This window comes from Halichoerus grypus, chromosome 4 (assembly GCF_964656455.1).
Source record: "Halichoerus grypus chromosome 4, mHalGry1.hap1.1, whole genome shotgun sequence".
Classification (NCBI taxonomy): Eukaryota; Metazoa; Chordata; class Mammalia; order Carnivora; family Phocidae; genus Halichoerus; species Halichoerus grypus.
Window position 1 is genome coordinate 11,044,492 of NC_135715.1, and position 24,426 is coordinate 11,068,917.

At 36.2% G+C, this 24,426-nt stretch overlaps 1 protein-coding gene across 5 annotated transcripts in view; it reads right to left on the bottom strand.

The window, feature by feature from the left end:
* Positions 1-24,426, bottom strand: part of PCCA (propionyl-CoA carboxylase subunit alpha) — a 396,319-nt gene that overhangs the window by 251,837 nt on the left and 120,056 nt on the right. For all 5 annotated transcript variants that reach the window (XR_013446865.1, XM_078070126.1, XM_078070127.1 and 2 more), the window contains 2 exons: positions 19,218-19,254; positions 949-1,027 (listed from right to left, as the gene is read on the bottom strand). Coding sequence is in view for 4 of the 5 variants with exons in the window: in XM_078070126.1 (XP_077926252.1) it covers positions 949-1,027; positions 19,218-19,254 (116 nt within the window). In the remaining variant the exon portion in view is untranslated. The remainder of the gene's footprint in view (positions 1-948; positions 1,028-19,217; positions 19,255-24,426) is intronic.

Genomic DNA, 24,426 nt, shown 5'->3' on the forward strand with positions numbered 1-24,426 from the left:
CTGCCAAACCTGAAAATCAATAAAAATGCAAACCTAAATAGAATCCCCTAAAACCTGTTTGTACTAGGCAGTTTTTTATTTTTTATTTTATTTTATTTTTTTTTTAAGATTTTATTTATTTGACAGAGAGAGACACAGCGAGAGAGGGAACACAAGCGGGAGTAGGAGAGGGAGGAGCAGGCTTCCCGCAGAGCAGGGAGCCTGATGTGGGGCTCGATCCCAGGACCCTGGGATCATGACCTGAGCCGAAGGCAGTTGCTTAACGACTGAGCCACCCAGGCGCCCCATGTACTAGGCAGTTTTTTAAAAAAAATTATTTTTTAATCACTATGATGTTAACAATGCATTGGTTTTTTTTTTAATTGTTTTAAAAATTACTTTTGATTCCTGAAACTAGTATACTAAAAAAATGTGGTCTACATTTACAACAGGGTGCACTGTATATAAAGGATGTTTAGTAGTTTCAAATTCAAAAGGAAATACATTCCACAGTAAAAAGTTATCAAAGTATTTCACTATTTTTATAGACAAGCAATGGAAAGCCAGTGCGTACTAATACATAAACAAATGAAATCATGACTGCCTTTAAATGCGTTTGCTTCAAATCTCTGACCACATTCAGAATATACAACATCAAATGTTAGTAGCTTTTGCCTAGAAAATAGAATCATGACCGTAATTTTAAAAAAATACACTGTAAAAACAAAAAGATAATCCTTTGTTAAGGTTTAAGAAAGTAAAAAACCTTTCTATAACAGAATAATCATCATCAAAATATAAACAAGGAAGTTTTCTGCATAATTTCCATTTTTTCCCATCTAAAAGAGTAAAAATGAGATGGTTATTGTAATTATTCCATTACACTTCTGGTATCTGTTTACTTGTCAGTTTAATAAAACTCTAGTAACTGCAATTTTCATCAAAAGTATATTTTGGACAGCACCTCACCTGGTCTCTTCATCATCCCAGGCGATTCGCATGCCTTTCCCACCACCACCTGCTGAGGCCTTGATCATGACAGGGTAGCCTAACAGCAGGGAAGAATTAGACAGAAGTTCAGACTTTGATCATCTGGATGCATGAACATGACAACTGACCACATGTTCAATAACGCAGAAGACAATAACTAATTTATCTAAAAGTTCCTTTCTTTAGAGTCAGGAAAATAACACCAGTGTAATGATCTCATATATATTTTAAAAATGAGAGTGTGATCATTTTAAAATAAAGGACTATTTGTATCTATAAATGTAACATTTTCCCCAGTAATGAAATAAAGCGCTAAGGAAACATAAATAAGTTATTTGACAATGGATTCCAAAAATGGAAGTAGATATAGTATTACATATCAAATATAAGAAGCAACTTTTATATAATATTAAGGAAACATACACACACAATATTCTCCAAAAGTTCTGTTTGCATGCATAACAAATTTAATTCCCTTTTCCAAAAGTAATGATTCACAGGTATTTGAGGCATTTTCATTTGAAAAGTCACAGAGATCCCCTACAGCTTTTATCAGCAAGAACTGACACAATGATCTGGGGGGAAATCAAGTCACATGGTTATTGCATTATGGGTGGAAACAGAAGCTCCAGGACTCGCTGTTATCGGTGAAGAGCTACCGTACTATTTCCACTCATCCAACAGGGAATGTGTACGCTAGCAAGTAAGGCCCAAACAAATGACATCTCCAGCTAAAGTTTTATAAGAGAAAATTAAATCATAAAATTGTTAGTAAGTATTTAGATTATTATAAAGTAAAAATTTTGACAGCTTGAGTCACCTCTATACCAATTTATCAAGAAAAACTTTTAAAAATCTCCTTGCTTAGAGGTTTTCTGAAAACAAGGTGGATACACTCATGTCTGAGACACTTGTTTATGATCTTTTCTGAAGAAAAAAAAAGATCAGTGAGCGCTTAAAAGGCTCTTCCCAGCCTGTGATGCTCTAACAACACTACACTCTAACTATAGGATCTTAGAGAAAAAGGAAGAGAGGGCCAAATGTCGTAGACCTTTAACCCCTAAACCACAAAATATTACTCTTAACTTCAACTGAGTTAAAATGGCTCTTGCTTTCTGTTTCATACTTAATTCAGTTTTTAAAATTCTGATGTTGGTTATGTCTATGTGGGACAGCATTTTAAAAGCAATGCTAAGTGCAGTGAGAAGAACGATTAACATACTTTTTTCACATTGGGAGCCTTAGAATCTAGGAAGAAAAAGGGAAAAATACCCCAGTAAATCTATCATTGGAAATTCAGAAGAGAAAAGTATCATAGGAAGGTAACAGAAAAGGGATTAAGGAAAGCATATTACAGCAAGAGCCATTTAAATGAGGCTATGAAGGATGAGCAGGATTTGAACATTTTAGTCAGGAATAGCAGGAATTGGTTTTAAAAAATGACAAATAATCCAGCTGGAGAGTATCCGTGGGATGGCAGAAGAAAAAGAGAATTAAAATATAAATTAGGGAGAAAGTATGCTTCTCACTTTTGCATGCCAAAGATCCTGCATGAGAGTGAAAAGCAGAGTATTTATTTGTCTCCTTCAATGCTGTAGCCTCACAATGAATGTCACATAAAGGAATCAGACTGAACTCATTAAAGAAGAATTAGCCTGTTTTGGAGCAGTGAAGAAATAATATCTAAAAATTAGAAACTGGCATGCCTGAGAAAACGTTTTTACAAAAAATTTAAACACATGAGTCCATACGCCAAAAAAAAAAAAAAGTTGTATCAATCCACCATCCAAAACTATTTATCCATATAAACAGGAAACAGGAAACCACAAGAGGTAAGATATCTACATCCCTTATCTCTGTTTTCAGTTCCCTCTGAGAATTAGCAAATTTGCATTTATTCTGATTCCGGTATTAATCTCATCTTAGTTATTTACTATGGACCCTGGACTATACAATGATTTGTGAGATTCAAAGTAAGACTGGGAAATTGTCCTTAGTCACAAGAAACTAGATGGAGAAACAAAACACAAAAAGTAATTTGTCAATGAGAAATTATATGTTCAGAAAAGGTGAGATGTTATTAGGCAACAGGGCAGTGTGTAATAAGGCAATTACAAAATGGTCCCCCCAAAAGAAGGCAATGTAGCATTAGACTTGTCAATACATATAACCCAGAAAAACAAGATTCCCTGACGAAACAAGCCAAATATAACACAACTGTAATATTTAATTTCACTGTATGAACATACTGAAGCATTATATATTCTACTGTGAATAGACATTCAGACTTATACATACAATGCTCCCATGAATATTTCTGAATGTGTTGCTTGGAACCCTGTGTAAGAGTTCCTAGAGTATATGTCTAGGACTATAACTGTTGGATAGTATGCAAGTTATAAAGTCTTTATTAAAAACTCCTATTTCTGGGGCGCCTGTGTGGCCCAGTTGGTTGGGCAACTGCCTTCAGCTCGGGTCATATCTCGGGGTCCTGGGATCAAGCCCCGCATCGGGCTCCCTGCTCAGTGGGAGGCCTGCTTCTCCCTCTCTCACTCCCCCTGCTTGTGTTCCCTCTCTTGCTGTCTATCAAATAAATAAAATCTTTAAAAAAAAAAATCCTATTTCTTCACTATTCTTTATCTCCATGACCACAACGCTTACACAAACTACCATCACATATGTCTTCATAGGATGCCTGCAGTAGCCTCCAAACACAACTCCCTATCACTACTGTTGGTCCCCTCAAACTATATTATAGTCATTGGAATTCTTCAAAAATATATATATAAGATCACCTCTCTCTCCTGCCTAAAACATTAAGAGTTTACATTGTACCAAGAAACCACAGATGTTTAATGAAATAGAAATTATGAATTCAAGGATAGGAAGCATGGAAGGTACAGAGAGATGACCTAACATATACTTGTTGAATCACAATATCAGGTAAGGCTATGCTTGACTTGAGCCAAGAAAGCTCATAAAAAAAAAAGAAAGAAAAAGAAAAAGCCTAAAATGTATTAATACCAACATCAATTAACTGACCTATCAAACAAAATAAACCTTAACACATTTTACTCAAAGATGACAAAATCCAAACACACAACATTCACAATGTTTACAATCCAATCAAAAATTAAGAGACATGTGGGGGTGCCTCGGTGGCGAAGTTAAGCAAGGACTCTTGGTTTCAGCTCAGGTCATGATCTGAGGGTCATGAGATGGAGCCCCATCTTGGGCTCCAGGGGGAGTCTGCTTAAGACTCTTTCCCTCTCCCCCTACCTTTCTCCCCCCACCCCACCCCCTGCGGCATTCACTCTCACGAATGCTCACTCGCTCTCTCAAATAAATAAATAAATCTTGAAAAAAAAAAAAAAATTAAGAGACTTGTGAAGAGGGATGCCTGGCTGACTCAGCCCATAGAGCATGTGATTCTCAATCTCAGGGTCATGAGTCTAAGCCCCGCACTGGGCATAACAATTACTTCTAAAAAAAAGAGAGAGAGAGACACGTGAAGAGAGGTAAAATGCAACCCACCTCAGGAAGAAAACAGGCAACAGAAACAAACCCAGAAATGAAGAACCTTAAAGAACCTATTATAAATTACAGCTATTACAAACACTGTAAGTATGGGAAAGGATTTCAAGAAGAAATTATCAACTATACACTTCAAGAAAAAATATTTTTTCTGGAGTACCTGGGTAGCTCAGTTGGTTAAGTGGCGGACTCTTGATTTCAGCTCAGGTCACGATCTCAGGGTCCTGGGATCAAGCCCCACGGCATAACCCACGTTCAGCAGAGAGTCTGCTTCAGGATTCTCTCCCCCTCTCCCTTTGCCCATCCCCCTGCTGTTGCGTGCTTTCTCTCTCGCTCTTAAATAAATAAATCTTTAAAAATTTTTCTAATAAAGAGAAAATGACCATGGTGACAGAAATAGAAAATATAAAAAAATTAAAATTTGAATTCCTAGGTATAAAAATAACTGAAAGGAAAAAAATCCAACAATGTATAAAAAGAATTATACCATGACCAAGTGGGATTTATTCCCAGTATGCAAGGTTAGTTCAACACTCAAAAAACAGTTAATGTTATCCATCACATTAATAGGCTAAAGAAGAAAAAGTATGACATGACCGTATCAGCAGATGGAGAAAAAGCATTTGACAAAATCCAACACCCATTGAGTTCAGCAAAGTATGAATAGAAGGAAAGTTCTTAAACTTCATGAAGAATATCTACGAAAAGCCTACACCTAACCTTATACTTAACGGTGAGAACCTAGATGCTTTCCCCCTAAGATCAGGAACAAGGTAAGGATGTCCCCTCTTACCACTCCAATTCAACGTCCTACACAAGTTCTATTTTATGCAATAAGACAAGAAAAAGGTAAACACATAGGGAAGAAAATAAAACTCTTCATTAGCACGTAATATGATTTCTATAATGAAAACCTCAAAGAATCAACAACCACCACCACCAAAAAAATCCAGAACTAGTAAGTGGATTATAACAAGGTTGCAGGATACAAGGTCAATGTACATTAAGGGGATTGCATTCCTATATACCAGCAATGAAAACTTTGACTCTAAAATTAAAAACCAACACCATTTACATTAACAGTCCCCCCCCTAAAAAAACCCAGGCATAAATCTAACAAAATATATATGCTACCTATATGAAGAAAACTACGAAATTCAAATGAAATTAAGGAAGATCTAAATAAATGGAGAAATATCCATGTGTAGGATACCAATTCTCCTCAGCCTGATCTATAGATGCAATGCAATCCCAATCAAAATCCCAGCAAGTTATTTTGTGGATATCAACAAACTGATTTTGACATTTATATAGAAAAAGCAAAAGACCCAGAATAGCTAATGTTAGAGGAGAGTAACAATTTCAAAGGATTGGTATTGCCCAACTTCAAGACTTATTATAAAGCTACAGTCAGCATGGTACTGGTAAAAGAACAGACAAATTAATCAATGGAATAAAGTAGAGGGACTAAAAATAAAGACACACACAAATATAGTCAACTGAGGGCGCCTGGGTGGCTCAGTTGGTTAAGCAACTGCCTTCGGCTCAGGTCATGGTCCTGGAGTCCCGGGATCGAGTCCCACATCAGGCTCCCTGCTCAGCAGGGAGTCTGCTTCTCCCTCTGACCCTCCTCCCTCTCATGCTCTCTGTCTCTCATTCTCTCTCTCTCAAATAAATAAAATCTTTAAAAAAAAAAAAAAACAAATATAGTCAACTGATCTCTGACAAAGGAGCAAAAGCAATTCAACAGAGAAAGGATGGTCTCTTCAACAAATGGTGCTAGAACTGGACATTCATACACAAAAAAGTGAATCTACACACAATCCTTAAAAGTTAACTCAGTGGATCTTAGACCTGAATATAAGAACAGTAAGAGTTCTAGAAGATGAACAGAAGAAAATTTAGATGACCATGGGTTTGACAATTCGTTTTTAGATACAATACCAAAAGCACGATCCATAAAAGAAAAACACTGATAATTGAGCTTTATTAAAATTAAACATTTCTCTATCAAACCAAAAACAAAAAACACTCAAGAGAATATAGGCACAAGTCACAGACTAGGAGAAAACTTCTGCAAAATACATATCTGATAAAGAACTCTATCTAAAATAGAGCTCTTAAAACTCAACAATAAGAAAACCCAATTAAAAAATCAGTAAAAGATTTGAAGAGACACCTCTATAAAGATGATACAAGATGGCAAATAAGCATATGAAAAGGTGCTCAACATCTTTGTCTTCAGGGAAATGCAAATTAAAACAAAACACTACTATACACTTATTAGAATGGCTAATATTCCAAAACATTCACAATACCAAAAGCTATCAAGGATGCAAAGCAATAGGAGAGCGCCAGGAATGCTTATTCACCACCAGTGGGAATGCAAAATAATCTTACCCTAGGCCCCAATAGCCATACTCCTAGGTATTTACCGAACTGAGTTGAAAATTTATGTCCACACAAAACCTACGTGCAAAAATTTTTATAGCAACTCTGTTAATGATTGCCAAGAACTAGAAACAACCAAGGTATCTTTCAAAAGGTGAATGGATAAACAATCTGTTGTATAACCATCCAAAGGAATATTATTCAACAATTTTTTTTAAAATGAGCTATCAAGCCACAAAAAGACATGAAGGAACTTTTTTTTTAAATCTTCCTGTTTTTTTATTTTTTAAAAGATTTTATTTATTTATTTGACAGAGAGAGCGAGAGAGGACAGGAGGGGGAAGAGCAGAGGGAGAGGGAGAAGCAGGCCCCGCGCCAAGCAGGGAGCCCAATGTGGATGCGGGGCTGGACTCCAGGAACTTTTAAATGCATATAGCTCAGTGAAAAAATACCATGTGAAAAGGCTACATACTGTTTGATTCCAACTATATGACACTCTGGAAAAGGCAAAAGCACAGAGTAAGCAGCGTATGCCAAGGCTTGTGGGGGTAGCGAAGGGAGGGTTGAAAAGCTGAAGCACAGGGCAAACTATAATGGTAGATACATGTCATTATGCATTTGTCAAAACACACAGAACTATACAATACAAACAGGGAAACTTAATGTAAACTGTGGACTATAGTTACTAATGTATCAATGTTGGTTTATTAATTGTAACAAATGTGCCACACTAACAGGAAGTGTTAGCATTGGGAAAGCTGCAGAGGGCTGTGGTTGGGGATGTATATGGAACTCCATTTATTTAAACTATTCAGTTATTCGGTAAATCTAAAACTGTGATAAAAAGAATAATTAAATCTATTAATCATTTAAGGAGGGGGCGAAAATTTGAAAAGACAGTTCACAAAAGAAGATGTATGAATGTGGTAGCATTAAGCATGTGAAAGTATGCTTAACAGTGCTTGGTATTAAGGAAATACAATTTTAAATCACAATGAAATAAAACTACACAACTATTAGAATAACTGAAACTAAAAAGACAAGCAATGTTATGTGTTTTGCTGGAATAACTGGAACTCCCAAACGCTGCTAGTAAAATGTAAACTGGGGGAAGGGACATTTAAAAAACAGGATAGAAATGTTCTATATCTTAATTGTGGTTACATTTACTAAAATTCACTGAACTATACATTTAAAATAGCTAGATTTTATTCTTCATAAAGTGTGTATCAATGAAAATTATCTTATGAAGCAGACAAAAAGAACAGATTGCCTACAAAGTAACAAAAATTAGAGCTATCTCTTCCATAGCTACATAACACAGTACAAACATTCCAGCACTTTGCTGATAGAGGACTACTATCAATCTAGATTTGCATATTCAGCAGAACTATTTTTCAAGAAAGAATGAAAAATAGTTCATGTGAACAAAAACTGAGTTAACTAGCCATATTAACTTCTAAAGAGTAAATTCCAGGAAAAACAGAAAGAATCAGAGATGAAAGGAACAATGAGCAAAGAAAATAAGCATTGGGGTAAAGCTAAATAAACAATGGATGATGATACCCTGTAATGTCTCATTAGTGAAGTAAATAAATAAGGAAATAAAATATAAAAAAGCATATAAAGGGTAAACAGCATTAAAATATTTCTTTGGTAGGAGAATAAACTTTAGACTGAAATTTAAGATAAGTGAATGTTTTATAAAGTTTGATACAGGAGAATGAAGGACACCTGAAGGAATATCTCCAAAGCTGAAATTTCTAGAGTGAACACTAAAAGAATAGAAACAAGAGTGTAAAATTTCCATCACAGTGGAAAGGGGTGGAGGGGAAAACGGAATAAAACAGAAAATTTTTAAGTCATCATCATCATCAAAAAGAAGTTAAGAAAGGAGAGAAAATACAATCCAGAAGAAGAACAAAAATAAAAAGCACACAATATAAATAAATCGAAATACAGTAGTAAATATAATAAATGTACATGGACTACACTCTGGTTAAAAGACACTGCCACTCTGAATAGAAACAAGACAAAATGCCAGTCCACCCTAAAACAATGGTTCACTGGTTGATTGAAAGTTGTAGGAACATACAAGGAAAAGACCAAATTAAGCTGGTTTAGACATATCATCACATAAAACTAGGTGTAAAAGCCAAAATTCACTCCACTTTGATTAAAAGTAAAATTAGCCAAGAAGACACATGTTACACTGTTATATTACCTATTAACTTATCTTAAGAACATACAGAGGCAAGACCTAACAAGCAAGGAAGAATTAGGAAATCTACTCTTTCAAAAATTGATCAAATAGTCAAAAGTCACTAGAAGATTTAAACATCCTAACAGGTAGTTTTGACCTATTGGTTATCTATAAAACACAGCATACAATAATTTGAGAATATACATTCTTTTCAGGTACACATGTAAGATGTAAAGTGACTTACTCCTTGGCCATAAAATACTTCTCATCAAATCAGAAAGATTCTAAATAAAAAAGATCATATTCACTGATTAGAAAGCAATTTAGAAATTAATAAAATAAAAAGTAGAAAATTTTCAATTATTTTAAAATACATTCCTAAGAAACAAGTCAAAAATCCTAAGAGAAACCTGGGGCACCTGGCTGGCTTAGATGGTAGAGCATGAGACTCTTGATCCCGGGGTTGTGGGTTCAAGCCCCATATCGGTATAGAGATTATTTAAAAATAAAATCAGAAAAAGAAGGAAGGGAAGGAGGAAGGGAGGAAGGGAGGAAAAGGGGGAGGGAGGGAGGAAGGAAGGAGAGAGAGAGAGGGAGGGAGGGAGGGAGGGAGGAAGGAGAGAGAGAGAAAGAACAAATGAACTCAGAAATGAACAATCATGAAAAATACATATGATAATTGTGAAACAGGGATTTCTATTCAAATCACCACTTTAGGCCATTCCCCCAGCTGCTGGAAGTCTTGTTGGCAACCAACAGCGGACTGGTCCTCAGCTTTCTGCCTAAGGTCTTGCCCCTTCTTAGGGGCAGTCCACAAGCAGTGGTAAGCTGATATGGGTGTACAAAGGCTCAATCCCATGGCCCCAATTTAAAACAACTATGAAAGACCAGAGCCCTCTGTAGGATCAGCTAAGGCCTCTGTTGAGTCTGCATCTCAACTCAATTCAACTTCTCCTTCAATCCAGTTTCTTTCACTCCCTCACACAGGCTGGTCCCAAGAGTATTTCCCCCCAATAAACTTCCAGAATCTGTTTCCAAAGGAATCCCACCTGTGACAGAGGAATACATTTGAAAGGCTATTACAGTGATTAGCTTAAACAGAGAGAACAGCAGAGAAATGGAAAGAAGTTGATGAATTCAAGATTTGGGAGATAGCTATCATGCACAAACAGTGAAACCATATAATGAAACATAACAGTGAACACTGAATCATGGGAAAAGCCTCACTGCTGATATCACAATTTAGCCCTTTCTACTTCCTGCCTCTGTGATCCATGACACTGCAGATGGTAGAACTTCCATCAGCCTTATTCTCTGCATGAGGCTGGCAACAGAACAGAACTCCTTCCTACCCCACAACGTGACCGACAGGAAGTGAACACACAGAATGAAGAAAAAGTCCTTGTCGCTTAAGATCACAAGGAAAGAGCAATACAAATGTGGAATACTAGAGCTCTTATGAACTAATGACAACTGCACAGACTCAAATAAAAATTAGCATATTACCACAGTTTTCCAGGGAAATACAATTTAGAATATACTGGGAAATGTGGCTACCATACAACACTCGGCTACGTGGAAAAATTCCTACTGTGTACACAAACAAAGAGGTAGTTTAAATTCAAGCTATTTGGGGAAATAAATACCATTACCCATGTTGTATATATTTGGTCATAATTTTCTACTGATCTTATTGTTGTCTTTTTTTTAAAGATTTTTTTATTTATTTATGAGAGAGAGAGCATGAAAGGGGGGAGGATCAGAGGGAGAAGCAGACTCCCCACTGAGCAGGGAGCCCCATGCGGGACTCCATCCTGGCGACTGAGCCGAAGGCAGTTGCTTAACCAACCCAGGTGCCCTTATTGTTGTCTTTTAATTACAAACTAGTTATAGTTAGTTTTAACATTATCAACTTAGTTTTGCTGTAACCCTTTGGGTTCGCACATTTCAGACTAAGGTGATAAACATACGCGTTAATACTACCTGGGATTTATAATCATCCAGTAACTAGAATGTAAACATGTTACATATTGCAGTCCAACAGTGACTTATTCATACCTCTGCTACTACTCAGATATATAATATATATAATCTCCAAAAAAGATACCTGTGATGATCCTTATTAACACTGTATTTTTTTCCACTGGAAAATAAAAAGTGTGAGAGGGCACAGGATATTTTTGCCTTTCCTAAGTTGGCCATCCACACATAAGTAACCACATAAATATATCTAGTTTAAGTAAGAATGAACCAATAGTGTACACATAAAAATAAAATCAAGACGTGTTATAAGCTAAAGCAAACCAAAACATAACATTACTTGTTTTGATTTGGCAAGGAGAAGCAATGACTCTTTTCAGAAAAACTGATCTTGTCTACCTATTTCCCTCTACTTAGGCAAATACAAAATTAGATCCCTAACTCTGCTCCAGGGAACAGAAATCAAGCACATTTCAATGTATTGATAGATTAGAGCAAAAGGGGTTCACAGACAGGAAGTTTCCCAACAAAAACCTAAGGCTCCATGTTTTCACATTATTGTCAGAACATTATGCAGAGCCTTTTGCAATAGAATAGAAAAAAGAAGAGGAATGCAAGAAAGAACAATAATAAAAGGAAAGGTAATTAAGGACTGAGAAAAACAAAAAGTGGGAGCGAATATGGTAAAAATAGAGAGAGAGAACTCGTAAAATCATGCTGAAAGCCAAAACATGTATGCTGGAGTAATAAAAGATATATATAGATAAGTACCCTAAGTGACAGTAGGGAAAAAAGAAGAGAGGGGATACAGAACTCACGCTCTCATCTCCCAGGGATTATCATCTTGACCTCAAATGATCACATTACTTCAACGACGACGGGAAAACAGCGAAGTAAAAAGCCTCACTTTTTAATGGATTTCATAAAGAATACTTTTAACACTATTCTCTTCAACATAACCTTTCCTCAGGCATTTCTTATTAAATCTCCTTAGCACATGAAACATATCTTCTACCGAGGACCAAACTGGAAAATAAATTAACATGATGTGCTATCGTGAAGAAAGTCTAAATTATAATATTTTTTCAAAGGTTTCTTCAATGTATCTTCAACCACACAGTCGTATACGACGTGTGAAAAATTTCCTAAGCAGCATGAAATAGAGGAAATAAAAGACTTGGTGGCTTAGCCAAGTATTTTTATCCCTCTTAAGTATGAACAATTTGTTCTTAGTTATAAAAAAATATGAGCAACTTTTTTAATGTAATGCCATGTCAAAAGGAAGATGGGAAGAATAGGCAAAGGAAAACAGCCAAGGCAGAGAAGAAAGGATAACCATAGCCCCTACACACTCATCAGAGACAGAGGCCAAGGCAGTCTGAAGGCTAGTATCAAAAAGAAACAAATGGAAGGGGGCACCTGGCTGGCTCAGTTGGTAGAACATAAGACTCTTGATCTCAGGATTGGAAGTTTGAGCCCCACATTGGGTTGTAGGGAGGGAAGGAGGGAGGGAGAAAGAAAAGACATAGGAGAGCCTATCTTGCAAAGAATGTAAGATGTCACCATCAGAGATAAGTGAGAAGGCAATAAGGTTGTCACATAATCTCACACATCTGAATCTTAGATTTGTAAAAGCTTCCATCAGCCCAGCCTAATGAATCCAAGAACAACCTACAAGAATTGCTGAGTAGTAGTCATTAACAAGCACATACTAAATTTATTTGAATAATCTTATTTTTTAATTATCTATTTGCTGGGAGTTTATCATAGTTTACTTAATATTCCTGTTCTTCCCAGGTATATCCATTACAAAACTGAAGATTAAGGGAAAAGGAATGAGAAAATTACTGTCAAATTATGGTCTATAAATATTGTGAAAAAAATTTTTAAATGTGTGATTATCTAATTCATTTGTATACTGATATACACATTTCTGTTTGGATTCATTCACTGAATAACCACTTGCTGAATATACACTATGTGATAAGCGTTGTCTTAAGTACTAGAAATACAAAGGAAATTAACCCACATGGTCAACTATCTACAAAACAGTAACCAAATGAACATAAAACAATCATTTGCAAAGATAAATAGAATCTGTTTAATGCAGGATATCTCATGTTATTTTAATCCATCAAGATAATTCTATGAAGGGGGCAGGGAGATATCTCCATTTTGAACTAAGTCCTGGGAACATTGCAAGACAAGGAACACACTTTATGAGATACCTGTTTCGGTTTGATATTTTTTCCTTTCCCTTAAAAATTCTTTATAACTCAATCATTCAGTCACTCTTCCTTTTAATAAATAGATACTTGAGAAAAATGTGTATTTTTCTATTATTGGGCAGCGTGTTCGATATACAAGGTCTAACTGGTTTATAGTGTTGTTCAAGATCTCTATTTCCTTACTGATTGTCTCTGTAGATGTTCTATCCATTACAAAAAGTGTGGTATTGCAGTCTCCAACTATTATTTTAGAACTATCTATTTATCCTTTCAATTCTGTCAATGTTTACTTCAAATATTTGGGGATCTTTGCTGTTTGGTGCACGTATGTTTATAACAATCAGTACATAATGTCTTTGTCTCTTGTAACAGTTTTAGACTCGCAGTCTATTTTGTCTGATATTAGTATATCCACCCCAGTTCTTTTTTGGTTACTATTTGCATGGGGTATCTTTTTCCATCCTTTCACTTTCAATTTCTATCTCTGGATCTAAGTGAGTTTCTTGTCAAAAGCATATAGTTGGATTGTGTTTTTTATCCATTCTGTCAATATCTGGCATAGTGAGATATCATTTCACACACACTGGGATGGCCATATTAAAAAAAAAAACCTGAACAAATGCTGGCAAAGATGTGAAGAAACTGGAATATGGCTGGTGGGAATGTAAAATGTTACAGCCACTGGAAAACACTTTGGCAGCTCCTCCAAAGGTTAAACATGGAATTACCACACAACCCAGCAATTCCACAGCTACGTATAAACCCCAGAGAATTAAAGACAGGTACCCAAACACATGTAGATGTATGTTCAAAGCAGTACTATGTACAATAGTCAAAGGAGGAACTGACCCAATTGTTCATCCACAGGTGAGTGGATAAAAACAAAGTGGTATACACATGCAATAGAATACGACTCAGTCATAAAAAGGAAGGAAGCCCTGATACACGGTAAAACACGGATGAAGTTTGAAAACAACTCTAAGTGAAAGAAGCCAGATACAAAAAGTGCCATTTTTATGAAACATTCAGAATAGGTAAATTCATAGAGGCAGAAAGTAGATTAGTGGTTGCCAAGGCTGGAGGGCAGAAGGGGGTGAATACTAATGAGTATAGAGATTCCTTTGGGGGTAATAAAAATGTACTGGAATTAGACAGTGGTGATGGGTGCATAACATTGTGAATATACTAAAAACCACTGAATTGCACACTTTGAAAGACTGACTTTTATAGTACTGAAATTTTATCTCAATTTTTTAAAAACCAAATCTTTACTATAAAAATTTAGAACTAGCTGACTCTGGACCTGGGGAAAATGGTGAGGACTGACTTGGAAGGAGCATGAGGGAACTCTCTGGGGTGACAGTCATGTCCAACACATATATGCATGCATATAATTCTATGTTAAAGTATTTAGTGGGATACATATCTGCAACTGCACTCTGAAATGCACCAAAATCAAGACGGATTAACAAATGGATAAATGATAAAGCAAATCTCCAAAAAATTAATAGTGGAATCCTGATGATGGGAATATAGGTACACACTGTACAATTCTTTCAAAATGTTGTATGATTGAAATTTTTCAAAATAACAGAGGAAAAAGTTAACAAACAAGAAAAACATCTACACAGAGATTCAGAATATGGTTATAAGAGGAATGACTGAGCGGCAGTATGAGAGGGTCTTCTTTTGAAGAAATGACATGTAAGCCAATATATGAAAGGCTACAAGGAGCCATCTTTGTGAAAATATCAGCTAGGGTATTCAAGAGCCCCCTCAACCCCCCCTCAAAAAAAACAAAAAAAACAAAAACAAAAAAAAACCTTACTCTAAGACTCTGAAGTTTGGTATAGTCAAGAAAGCCAGTGTACCTAAAGCACAGCAGGCAATGAAGGGAGGAGTCTAAAATGAGACTGGAGGGAAAGGCAGGTGCCAAATCATTTGGGGTTGTAGTCAGGGGAAGGAATTTTGATTTTATCTAAATGCAAGGAAAAGCCATTAGAGGGCTTAAAGCAGATATGGGATGGGATGAGATGGGGTGTGTCCTTATTGCTTGGAGTTTTAAACTATCACTGACAGCTACGTGAAGAATGACTCTGAAGTGTTCAAGAAAAGTAGAGAAACTGCTGTCACAGTCCCTGCAAGGACAATGGTAGTCTGGGAGAGAGTACGGGTAGTAAAGATAGTGAGTAATGAATATGGGAGGTTATTTTGAATGAAGGACTGACAGTATCTATTGATATATTGACAATAGGATGACAGGGCAACAACACCAGGATAGATCTTGGGTTTTAGCTTTAGCCACTGAGTAAAAGGAGTGACATTTGCTGAGATGTAGAAACTGCAGGTGAAGTAGGCTTAGAGTATGGTGAATCTGAGGATCAAAAAAATTTTTATTTAAATCAGGCAAGATTTGTGATTCTGAGAAAGATGGGCAAAAGAAAAGAATCTGAATAATCCGGAGGTGGTTAAAGGACAGGTTTTAGTTTACAATTTCTTTTTTAGGAATCAATTCGGTTTGATTGTACTGAAGACCTTTGATCAAGTAAAAAGATCAAACTTTAATGCAAATCAAGCTGATTACTGTTGTCTATCACTGAGGTTAAAGATAAACTGGGGATCAATAGCCCTGTATCTCTAAACTTAGAGAGGTCAAAGGAAAAAATCAGGAGTGAGAATGAGAGAGACAAGGAAGACCAAAAAACAAGCACACAAAAGTACATATTAAGCTTTAATGGTCTCTCACCCTATCAATGATGAGGCTGTTTCTTCAAATCCACATATAACATGCTTAAGTGCATTACAGTATCTTACACAAAGTGGTGACTCAAATTTTAGCTCTCATCCTCTAATCCCATTAGTTTTGCAAAAGTATAATGAAAAATCCATAGTCTTTGGCACTAAATGAACCTAAATTTAAAGCGGGCCCACCACTCAGTAGGTCTGTGACCTTGAGCAAATTACTTATCATTTCTAATCCTTAGTTTCTTAAATGTAAATGAAATAATTAACCCAAAAATTAGCATTAGAAATAACAGTCACAAAGTGCCTGCTACATGGAAAAAACGCTCCTTAAACAAGAGCTACTATTATGTAAAAGACACCTAATTCATCAATGCTCAAGGCAGTTAGCTTCCTCTTTCGGCCTCATAGATTCCTGTTTCCAGAAGAGAAGACACAAGAGAGGAGGGAACCACAGAAAAGATGATCAATTTATTTTCTCCATGTAACACAGAAAGAAATAAAGCAGAGAAATCTGTAAATAGGTATATATGTAAATAGGTATATATGACATCTGCTACCTATAAATGGACAGGTTCAAGGGTTTGATTATAATTCAGTTGTTTAGAACTAGGAGCATATTTTCCTGTGGAATCAATGTTTAAGTTAACTCTTAGATGAATTCACAAAGGCCCATCAGAATCATAATGTAGTTAAAATGTGAAAGATCTCAATAAAATTAGTAGAAAACAAAACTGATGAATCACCAAATGAAACAATATCAAGAGACTAATAATATGTAATTTCATTTATTTTAGAAGCTAGCACTTGAGGGAAAAAGTTTTATGGGAAGTTTCCGTGGTGATTCAGAAGGGGTTTCAGGGAAATTCCAAATGCTTTATAAAGCTGATGACCCTGGTTCTTTATTATGTTTTATTTCACCTCAAGTTTTATGGCTTCCCTTTCAGCATAAGCAAAACACTAACCCTCTGACACTTAACAGCCATGATTACGATCATTTATTTCACAAATGAGAAGGCATAATTGGAGAAGAATTAGAAGATAGGAAAGAGGAAGGAGTCATAAAGGTTATCCCTCAATATAAAGAAAAAAGCCTGAGATCGAATTAGGTAACCTCAGGAGTAAGCTCAAAGGGGAGTAAGCACAGCATTAAAATATTAAGGGAGGAAAGCCAAGTGATGAGAACCGTTCAGAGTCCCATTACGATTAACTGATTATTTTAAAGGTCACAGATTTAAAAAAAAAAAAAAAAAAAAGTAAAAGACAAGACATGAAAGCAAGCAATCTGCAGCCTGCCATTTATACAAAGGAAATGCTCAAGAGTTGAAAAGTCATAATTCGAAATATGGCATGCCAATGTAATTCATGATATTCTTCTAATCCCTTTCATTTCTCTAAATTCCTCCAAACATTCTGTCCTTTTAAAGTAGATACTATTGTGCTAATAGTATTACGGAGTTAATAACAATACTATCTAAACTAGAACCAGAAAGACAACTTTTTAAATCTAAGAGTATACAATGAAATTACTTTAGAAAAAAGTCTCCTCAGGGCGCCTGGGTGGCTCAGTTGGTTAAGCGACTGCCTTCGGCTCAGGTCATGATCCTGGAGTCCCGGGATCGAGTCCCGCATCGGGCTCCCTGCTCGGCGGGGAGTCTGCTTCTCCCTCTGACCCTCCCCGCTCTCATGTGCTCTCTCTCATTCTCTCTCTCTCAAATAAATAAATAAAATATTAAAAAAAAAAAAAGAAAAGAAAAAAGTCTCCTCAAAAGCCAGCAGGTATGCTCCATGCCTCTTAGGCTGTGAGGACTGCCAGTGATTTCAAACCTCAGAGAGATGCTTTTGATTTTCTCAAAGAATAAACCACAAATCAGTTCCATGTAGTCCAACTTATTCAACAATCTAGCAAATCTTCTGTGAAGTCTGAAATGCTTTTTGAAAATGTTGGTATGTCTGAAGAAATGATTAAGGAAGAGATGTTGTAGTCAGATAAAATAAGATTTTCTAAGACCTGGTCTTAAGTCCAAATCTACATCAGTAGCAGCAATGTTTGTAAAACAAATGAACAACAAAACACACTTAACCATGAGCCAAACTAAAATAATTTAGCAAGACCCAACTAGAAACAGGGACCCAACAAACCAAACAACTTTCCAGATCACTGAAGAACTGTTAAGCTAGCCTGAGCCTATTGTAAAGAATGTATTTACTAACCCAATTGGTTACTTTCAGAAATAAGACGTGTACACACACCCACCCACCCACACACACACACCCCTATGTAAATTTTGCCAAATCAAATGCTCTCCCAGTGAAAAAAATAATTCTGAGTCATCAATCTTAATGAGAAAACAGGACTAAAGAAATGTTAATGTGGGATGCTGAAAAGTTTGGCCCTACCCAAGTACGAATGCTAAGATGCTGAAATTTCCTGACTGCCAAGCATTGTCTGATTTCTCTCACATACCTACAAAGTTCTGTCAAATGTATACAAGTACTAATTTGTTTAATACAAATTTAATAGCATTACTAATCCCTGATAACAATATGCCCTCATGCATTTTTTTAATTAGCAGACACTGAAAATAGAAATCGTTGTCATGAGCAATAGGAATATTTTTTAAAATAAAAAGTTGGTAAGCCCTGCCCCAGTATAACTGTACCGAAAACAGTCAAGTAAAACAGTCCTTTGGTTTACCTTTTACTCCAATTTAGAATATTCAGTTCTGATTTCTCACATTCTCTTTCCTGGCAAGCTTATTAAAAGGTGATATTTAACATCTTAAGAAAAGGTAAAAACTTGAAGGGCCTTGTCAAATAGGAAATCTTCATTTTAATCACCTATGTCTTTAACCTTAATAAGTTGTATTCAACTAAGTACATAAAACTTACATTACATCCAAGCTCAAGAGTTAAGACAATTCCTTCTTTTAACTAGCCCATGATTTCAACTTACAAAAGAGCTGTAATTAAAATCAAATTACTCTTTAAAGTTCGGGTTCTAACAGAACATGGTAATTCAGCTGATACATTCTTCCAAAGGGACAAGTAATCAAAATTCTAAAAGTATTAAAATATTATTTGCTCTATGGGGTTACTTATTACATGTTTACTCAACCCTTTCTGCTGAAAGACCTAGAAACTCTAACAAAGTTAATTTAAGAACTTACCAATTTCCCTTGCAATTCTGACAGCTTCATCTGCATCCTGTAAAAGCAGGAAATGAGATCCAACATTAATCCCATCAGCCATTGCACAATGTCTTTAGGGCAGTCATATATTGCACTACTGTCTCCTCTGATTCATTTAATGTTCAATTTTACAACCTTCTACCTCTTTTCATTCAGAGAAATGTAAAATTAATACCATAAGTGGAATGTAAATTCTACCTCATCATTATTATATTAAGAAACTCAAAGCAGTTTGAAATTAGCTGGCAGGAAGCACTACCAGAATTGCCAAATGATTTGGTGCAGTTGCTGGAATTTAACAGCAGAATTTAGATGTTTACAATCAATACTGAATCATAAATCAAATCATTAAAGCTTGTCTACAGCCAGCTTGTTTCTGTCCCTCTGATATTTACACGTCATGTTTTCCTGGATTCTGTCAGCAGGGGGAGTTGATTCTCTATTGTTTGGGAGAGGCTCAAGATTTTCTAGAAACAAAAAGTAAATTTTCAGCAGTATCTACAGAAATTGCCAATTGTCCCCCCCAAAAATTCCTTTAGTAGTCTTCATTACTTTTTCCTTTTCTTTTCATCCTTTTCTCAGGTACATATTTTATCTTTACTAGGTACATTTTGTTACGTAATTTAAAACCTTAAATTCCACGAACCAACTTGTGGGGGTAAACTTTGAAAAAGCCAAGGAAAGCAAATGCCTCTCAAAGAAGTACAAGGTAAGAGTTGATGGATATAAGGATTAATTAGTGCTAAATATCAACCAATGCAAATGACAGAAGAAAACGTTCCCTCGAATCCAAACCATTTCATTGATCATTAACTCTCACCTAACACATGAGCACAGGACACTCCGGATACATTTCCCCATGGAACAATAAGGAGAAAGCTGAAAAGGTGTTAAATCCAAGCCTCCCTAGTAAATGTGGCTTTTCTTTACAACTCAGAGATGTAAACTAATCACAAGAAATGACAATGTTTTGAAACCATTAGCTAGTGAGAATGCCTGACTTTTTGGGAAAATTGCTTTAAAATATTAAAGCGAAGCCTGGTATTTTGTAAGCTTTTAAGCTAGTAATTTAAAAATGTAGAGTAACCATGTCAGAATCCTCCCCCAAAAGGAGGGGCGGGGGATGTTTATAACTGGTTCATTTATGTCTAATAAAAAAAAAAAATCTTCCTTAAAAAGTCTTCAGTACCTAATAACATCCCCTGAATAAGGAGGTTGGCAGGGGAAGTTGTCAGAAAAATTTAATTTCCTTTCATTAGCCAGTCTGCTCCACAAATAGGTGCTTGTTAAGTTCAAAGCGGTCCTGAAAGCGACATCAGTTTTAAGTCTTTTTTTTTTTTTTTAACTCCAAGCAGTCACATCTGCTAATGAGATTTTCCAAATAACAATTGTTTTCAAGTCAGAGATAAATCTATACCTCCCACTCTACTCTCCCAAAAATCAAGGTTTACTGCTTTATTACACCTTGCTGTTTTCGCTGACCCTACATTCTCCAAATTTTAGCTTAAAGGGATAAAAATCCATGAAAAGGGTCATTTAAGAATGTTAGTGGTTTCCACACATTGAATTTGAAGGTTCTTTGTTCAAGCCAGTGACAGTTATTGGAGAATACCTCCCCTTAATAGCCTCTCTGTCAGGAAGTGTTAAACCTGCCAAATGCGGACAATTAGTGCCTCGCGAACAAAATACAGGAAGAGCACTGGCTGATGGAGGCTGGATTATAAGGAGCCTAAAAGGAAACTTTTAACATGTCTTTTCTTTCAAATGTGTAATAGTGTATTTGCAAAATATACTGGGAGAGAAAATAAACTGCTGTCACAAAAGTCTGTTACCTTGAGAGAACTGACAGACGCAAATGTTAAAAGATAATTCACAGAATTCATTAATCATATTTATGTGTGGACATACAGAGATCTATTTACACAAAGCAGAACTTCTAAAAAATGTTTTTGACTGCCACAAATCCCACACTTCTATAAACTGCCACAAAGCAATCTTGTCTTTTAACTAATCAATATGTTACGTTTCCTTACTATGATATAATACTTGGGACATACTTTAAAAAAAAAATCATTGTTTATCTAAGATTCAGGTTTAACTGGGCAACCTATATTTTTATCTGGAAACTCTTAAGAAAAAATATTTCCTACTATGAAAAACAAATTTCACTAAAAACTAATTTTACATTTGTCACTCATTTATCCCAAGATATTTTATTCAGGACATATTATATATTAGACATTTAAAAACTATTACCAGTTTCAACAAGAAACTATTAAATACACTCATCTCTAATCTGTTCTTTTAGCACATTTAGCTATTATCAGGCTATATAAAGAGATGAAAAGCCCCATACAGTTCCAAATTCAATGGCAATGATATATCACACAGTATAACTTTCCTATAAGACTACAGACAGAAAAACATTTTTTAATAAAAAGCCTTGAATCAACAAGAAAAAAGATCAACAATTATCAGGAAAAATGGTCAAAAGATTAAACGAGAAGTTTCCATAAAAAGAAATCCAAAAGAATGTATGAAGTATGTTCAACTTCAGTCATAATTATACGCATACAAACGAAAGCAATGAGACGCCACAGTGGATCTGCGAAGTCTGCCAACAGGCGGAGTGAAGGCCTGCAGGTAAGCACACGTTACTCTCACTACTGATGTCGTATGAAAGGGTACCAGCTTTTTAAGAATTGTTAGTATCTATCAAAAGTTTGAAGACCTAAATCGTTCAATCCAGCAACTTCATGCACATGGAAGAGAGAGAGAGTTTTTAATTGGTTGCTGGTGTTTTGGTAAGAAAATCAGAAAAACAATTTTACAGGTCGTCAGTAAGGCACTCGTACCAAAAGGCTACAGACATGAAATGGAATGTGCCACAGTCTTTAAAAAGACGAGGTTGATCCATATATAATACTACATGAAATAGTCCTTGCACTCGTGGAACTCACAGCCTTCTTTAGTAAGGGAAACCCAAAGAGAGCAAACAAATCAATTGAGAATTGATACCAATGTGACATGGAAACAAAAGGTACTGAGGCAGACAGAGAGAACGTGCTGTAAATACACTACTAAGAAAGAGTCCTTCTGGGGGCACCTGGCTGGCTGCATCAGCACAGCATGTGACTCTTGATCTCGGGGTTGTGAGTTTGATCCCCACGTTGGAGGCAGAGATTACTTGATACTTTTTTTAAATAATGAAAAAAACCGAAAGGGTCCTTCTAAAGTAAAATGTAAACTAAAGCCTGAAGAGAACAACCACTGCCATGGGAAGATTAGGGTGAAAGAAGTCTAAACAGAAGGAACAACATGAACAAAAACCCAAATTCAGAAGGTATTTCCCATGTTCTAGAAACTGAGTCCATGAGGTGAAAACTGAAGACAAAAAGCAAGTGGCAGAAAATGACAGCATGAAGTCCAGTGGAAGGCCTGGCCTGTTCCTGCAGGACCTTTCAGGACTCAGCACAGAGTTCCAAATGCCTTGGCTCTATGCCGGGGAATGAGGACTGGGTTTAGGAAGGTAACTCCTACACTCTAAGAATACATCAAATATAGTGCGCACTGGGGGGGAAAGCGAATTGTAGAAGAATATATATAGTATGATATATATAGTATGACCTTATCTTTTTTTATATGTATCAGTATTATCCTTTGATTGCTAAATATTATTCCTTTGTATGGATATACCACATATTTTTAATCCATTCATCAGCTGATGGACATTTAGATTGTTTTTAATTTTTTGGCTACTATCAAAAATGCTCCTATGAACATTTGTGAACAAATTTTTGAGCGGACATATATATTTTGGATATATAACCAGGAGTGAGATCACAGGGTCACATGGTAACATTATATTTAACCTTTTGAAGAACTGCCAAACTGTTTTCCAAAGTGGCTGCACCATTTTACATTCTCATGAGCAGTGTATAAAGGTTCTCATTTCTCCAAATCTTTGCCAGCACTTGATAATCTTCTACTGCAGCCACCCCAGTGGTTTAAAGTGGTATCTCATTGTGGCTTTGATTGAATTTTCCTATGACTAATCGTGATGAACAGGTTTTCATGTGCTTATTGGCCATTTCAGAGAAATGTCTATTCAAACACTTTGTACATTTTTAAACTGGGTTGTCTTTTTGTTTAAGAGTCATATGTGGGGGTGCCTGGGTGGCTCAGTTGGTTGAGCGTCTGACTCTTGGTTTTGGCTCTGGTTGTGATCTCATGGGTGTGAGACTGAGCCCCACGTCGGGCTCCCCGTTCAGCAGGGAGTCTGCCTGAGTTTCTCTCTCTCTGCCCACCTCCCTCTCCCCACTTACCCACCCTCTCTCCAAAATAAATAAATAAATACTTTTTTAAAAAGTAGTATGACCTTATCTACATTAAGACAGAAAAACACCTAGGAATGCTCATAAAAGCTTATGCATGCACATATACAAAAACCTCAGCTTGAGTTACTGCTTCAAAGTAGGATTAAGAGTTAGGAAAGAGGGAACTTTGACTTATTGCTGCAGACACTTACGTACATATTTAACTTTTTTACCATTAAGATCAAAATTTCATACTTCATATTACTTTCACAGTTTAAAAATTAAATCCACCACGCTTGAGGGTGTTACTCAAACTATCTAATTAATGATTTCTAGGACATTAAATGTTATCAAAACAAACTAGTATTCCCAAAACCTGTTTAAACTTTTCATGCCTCCACAATGCCTGAGAACCAAATTTCAACTCCTTTACTTGGTGTACTTGATCCTGCCTGCACCACCAGTCTCGTCCCCAGTTCCTCCCTACCTTGACTTTCCTTCCCACCCCTAAGCCCACCAGGCATTCTCCAGCTCCCCGGCCTATATGCCAATACCAGGCCCTGAAGACAGAGGGAACAAGAAAGGCACCACCCCCCCCCATGTGATTTACAGTGTGGTGGAAAAGGCAGGCCCTTAAATGACTATACAGCAGCTAAGAAACCATGACCGAGATGCATGTTACACAGAAAAAGTGAAGAGGGCATGTGACAATAGGGAATCTCAAATTCAAAAACAGAATTCCAGGAAACTTTTCAGATGCAGCTACTATGAAAGAGACCTGACAAATGAAAGTGTGGTGGAACAGAGTCAGGGGGTTGGGGCCTGAACAGTGAACCAAGCAGAGAGTGGAACAGGGCTGCACTTCAGCCTAA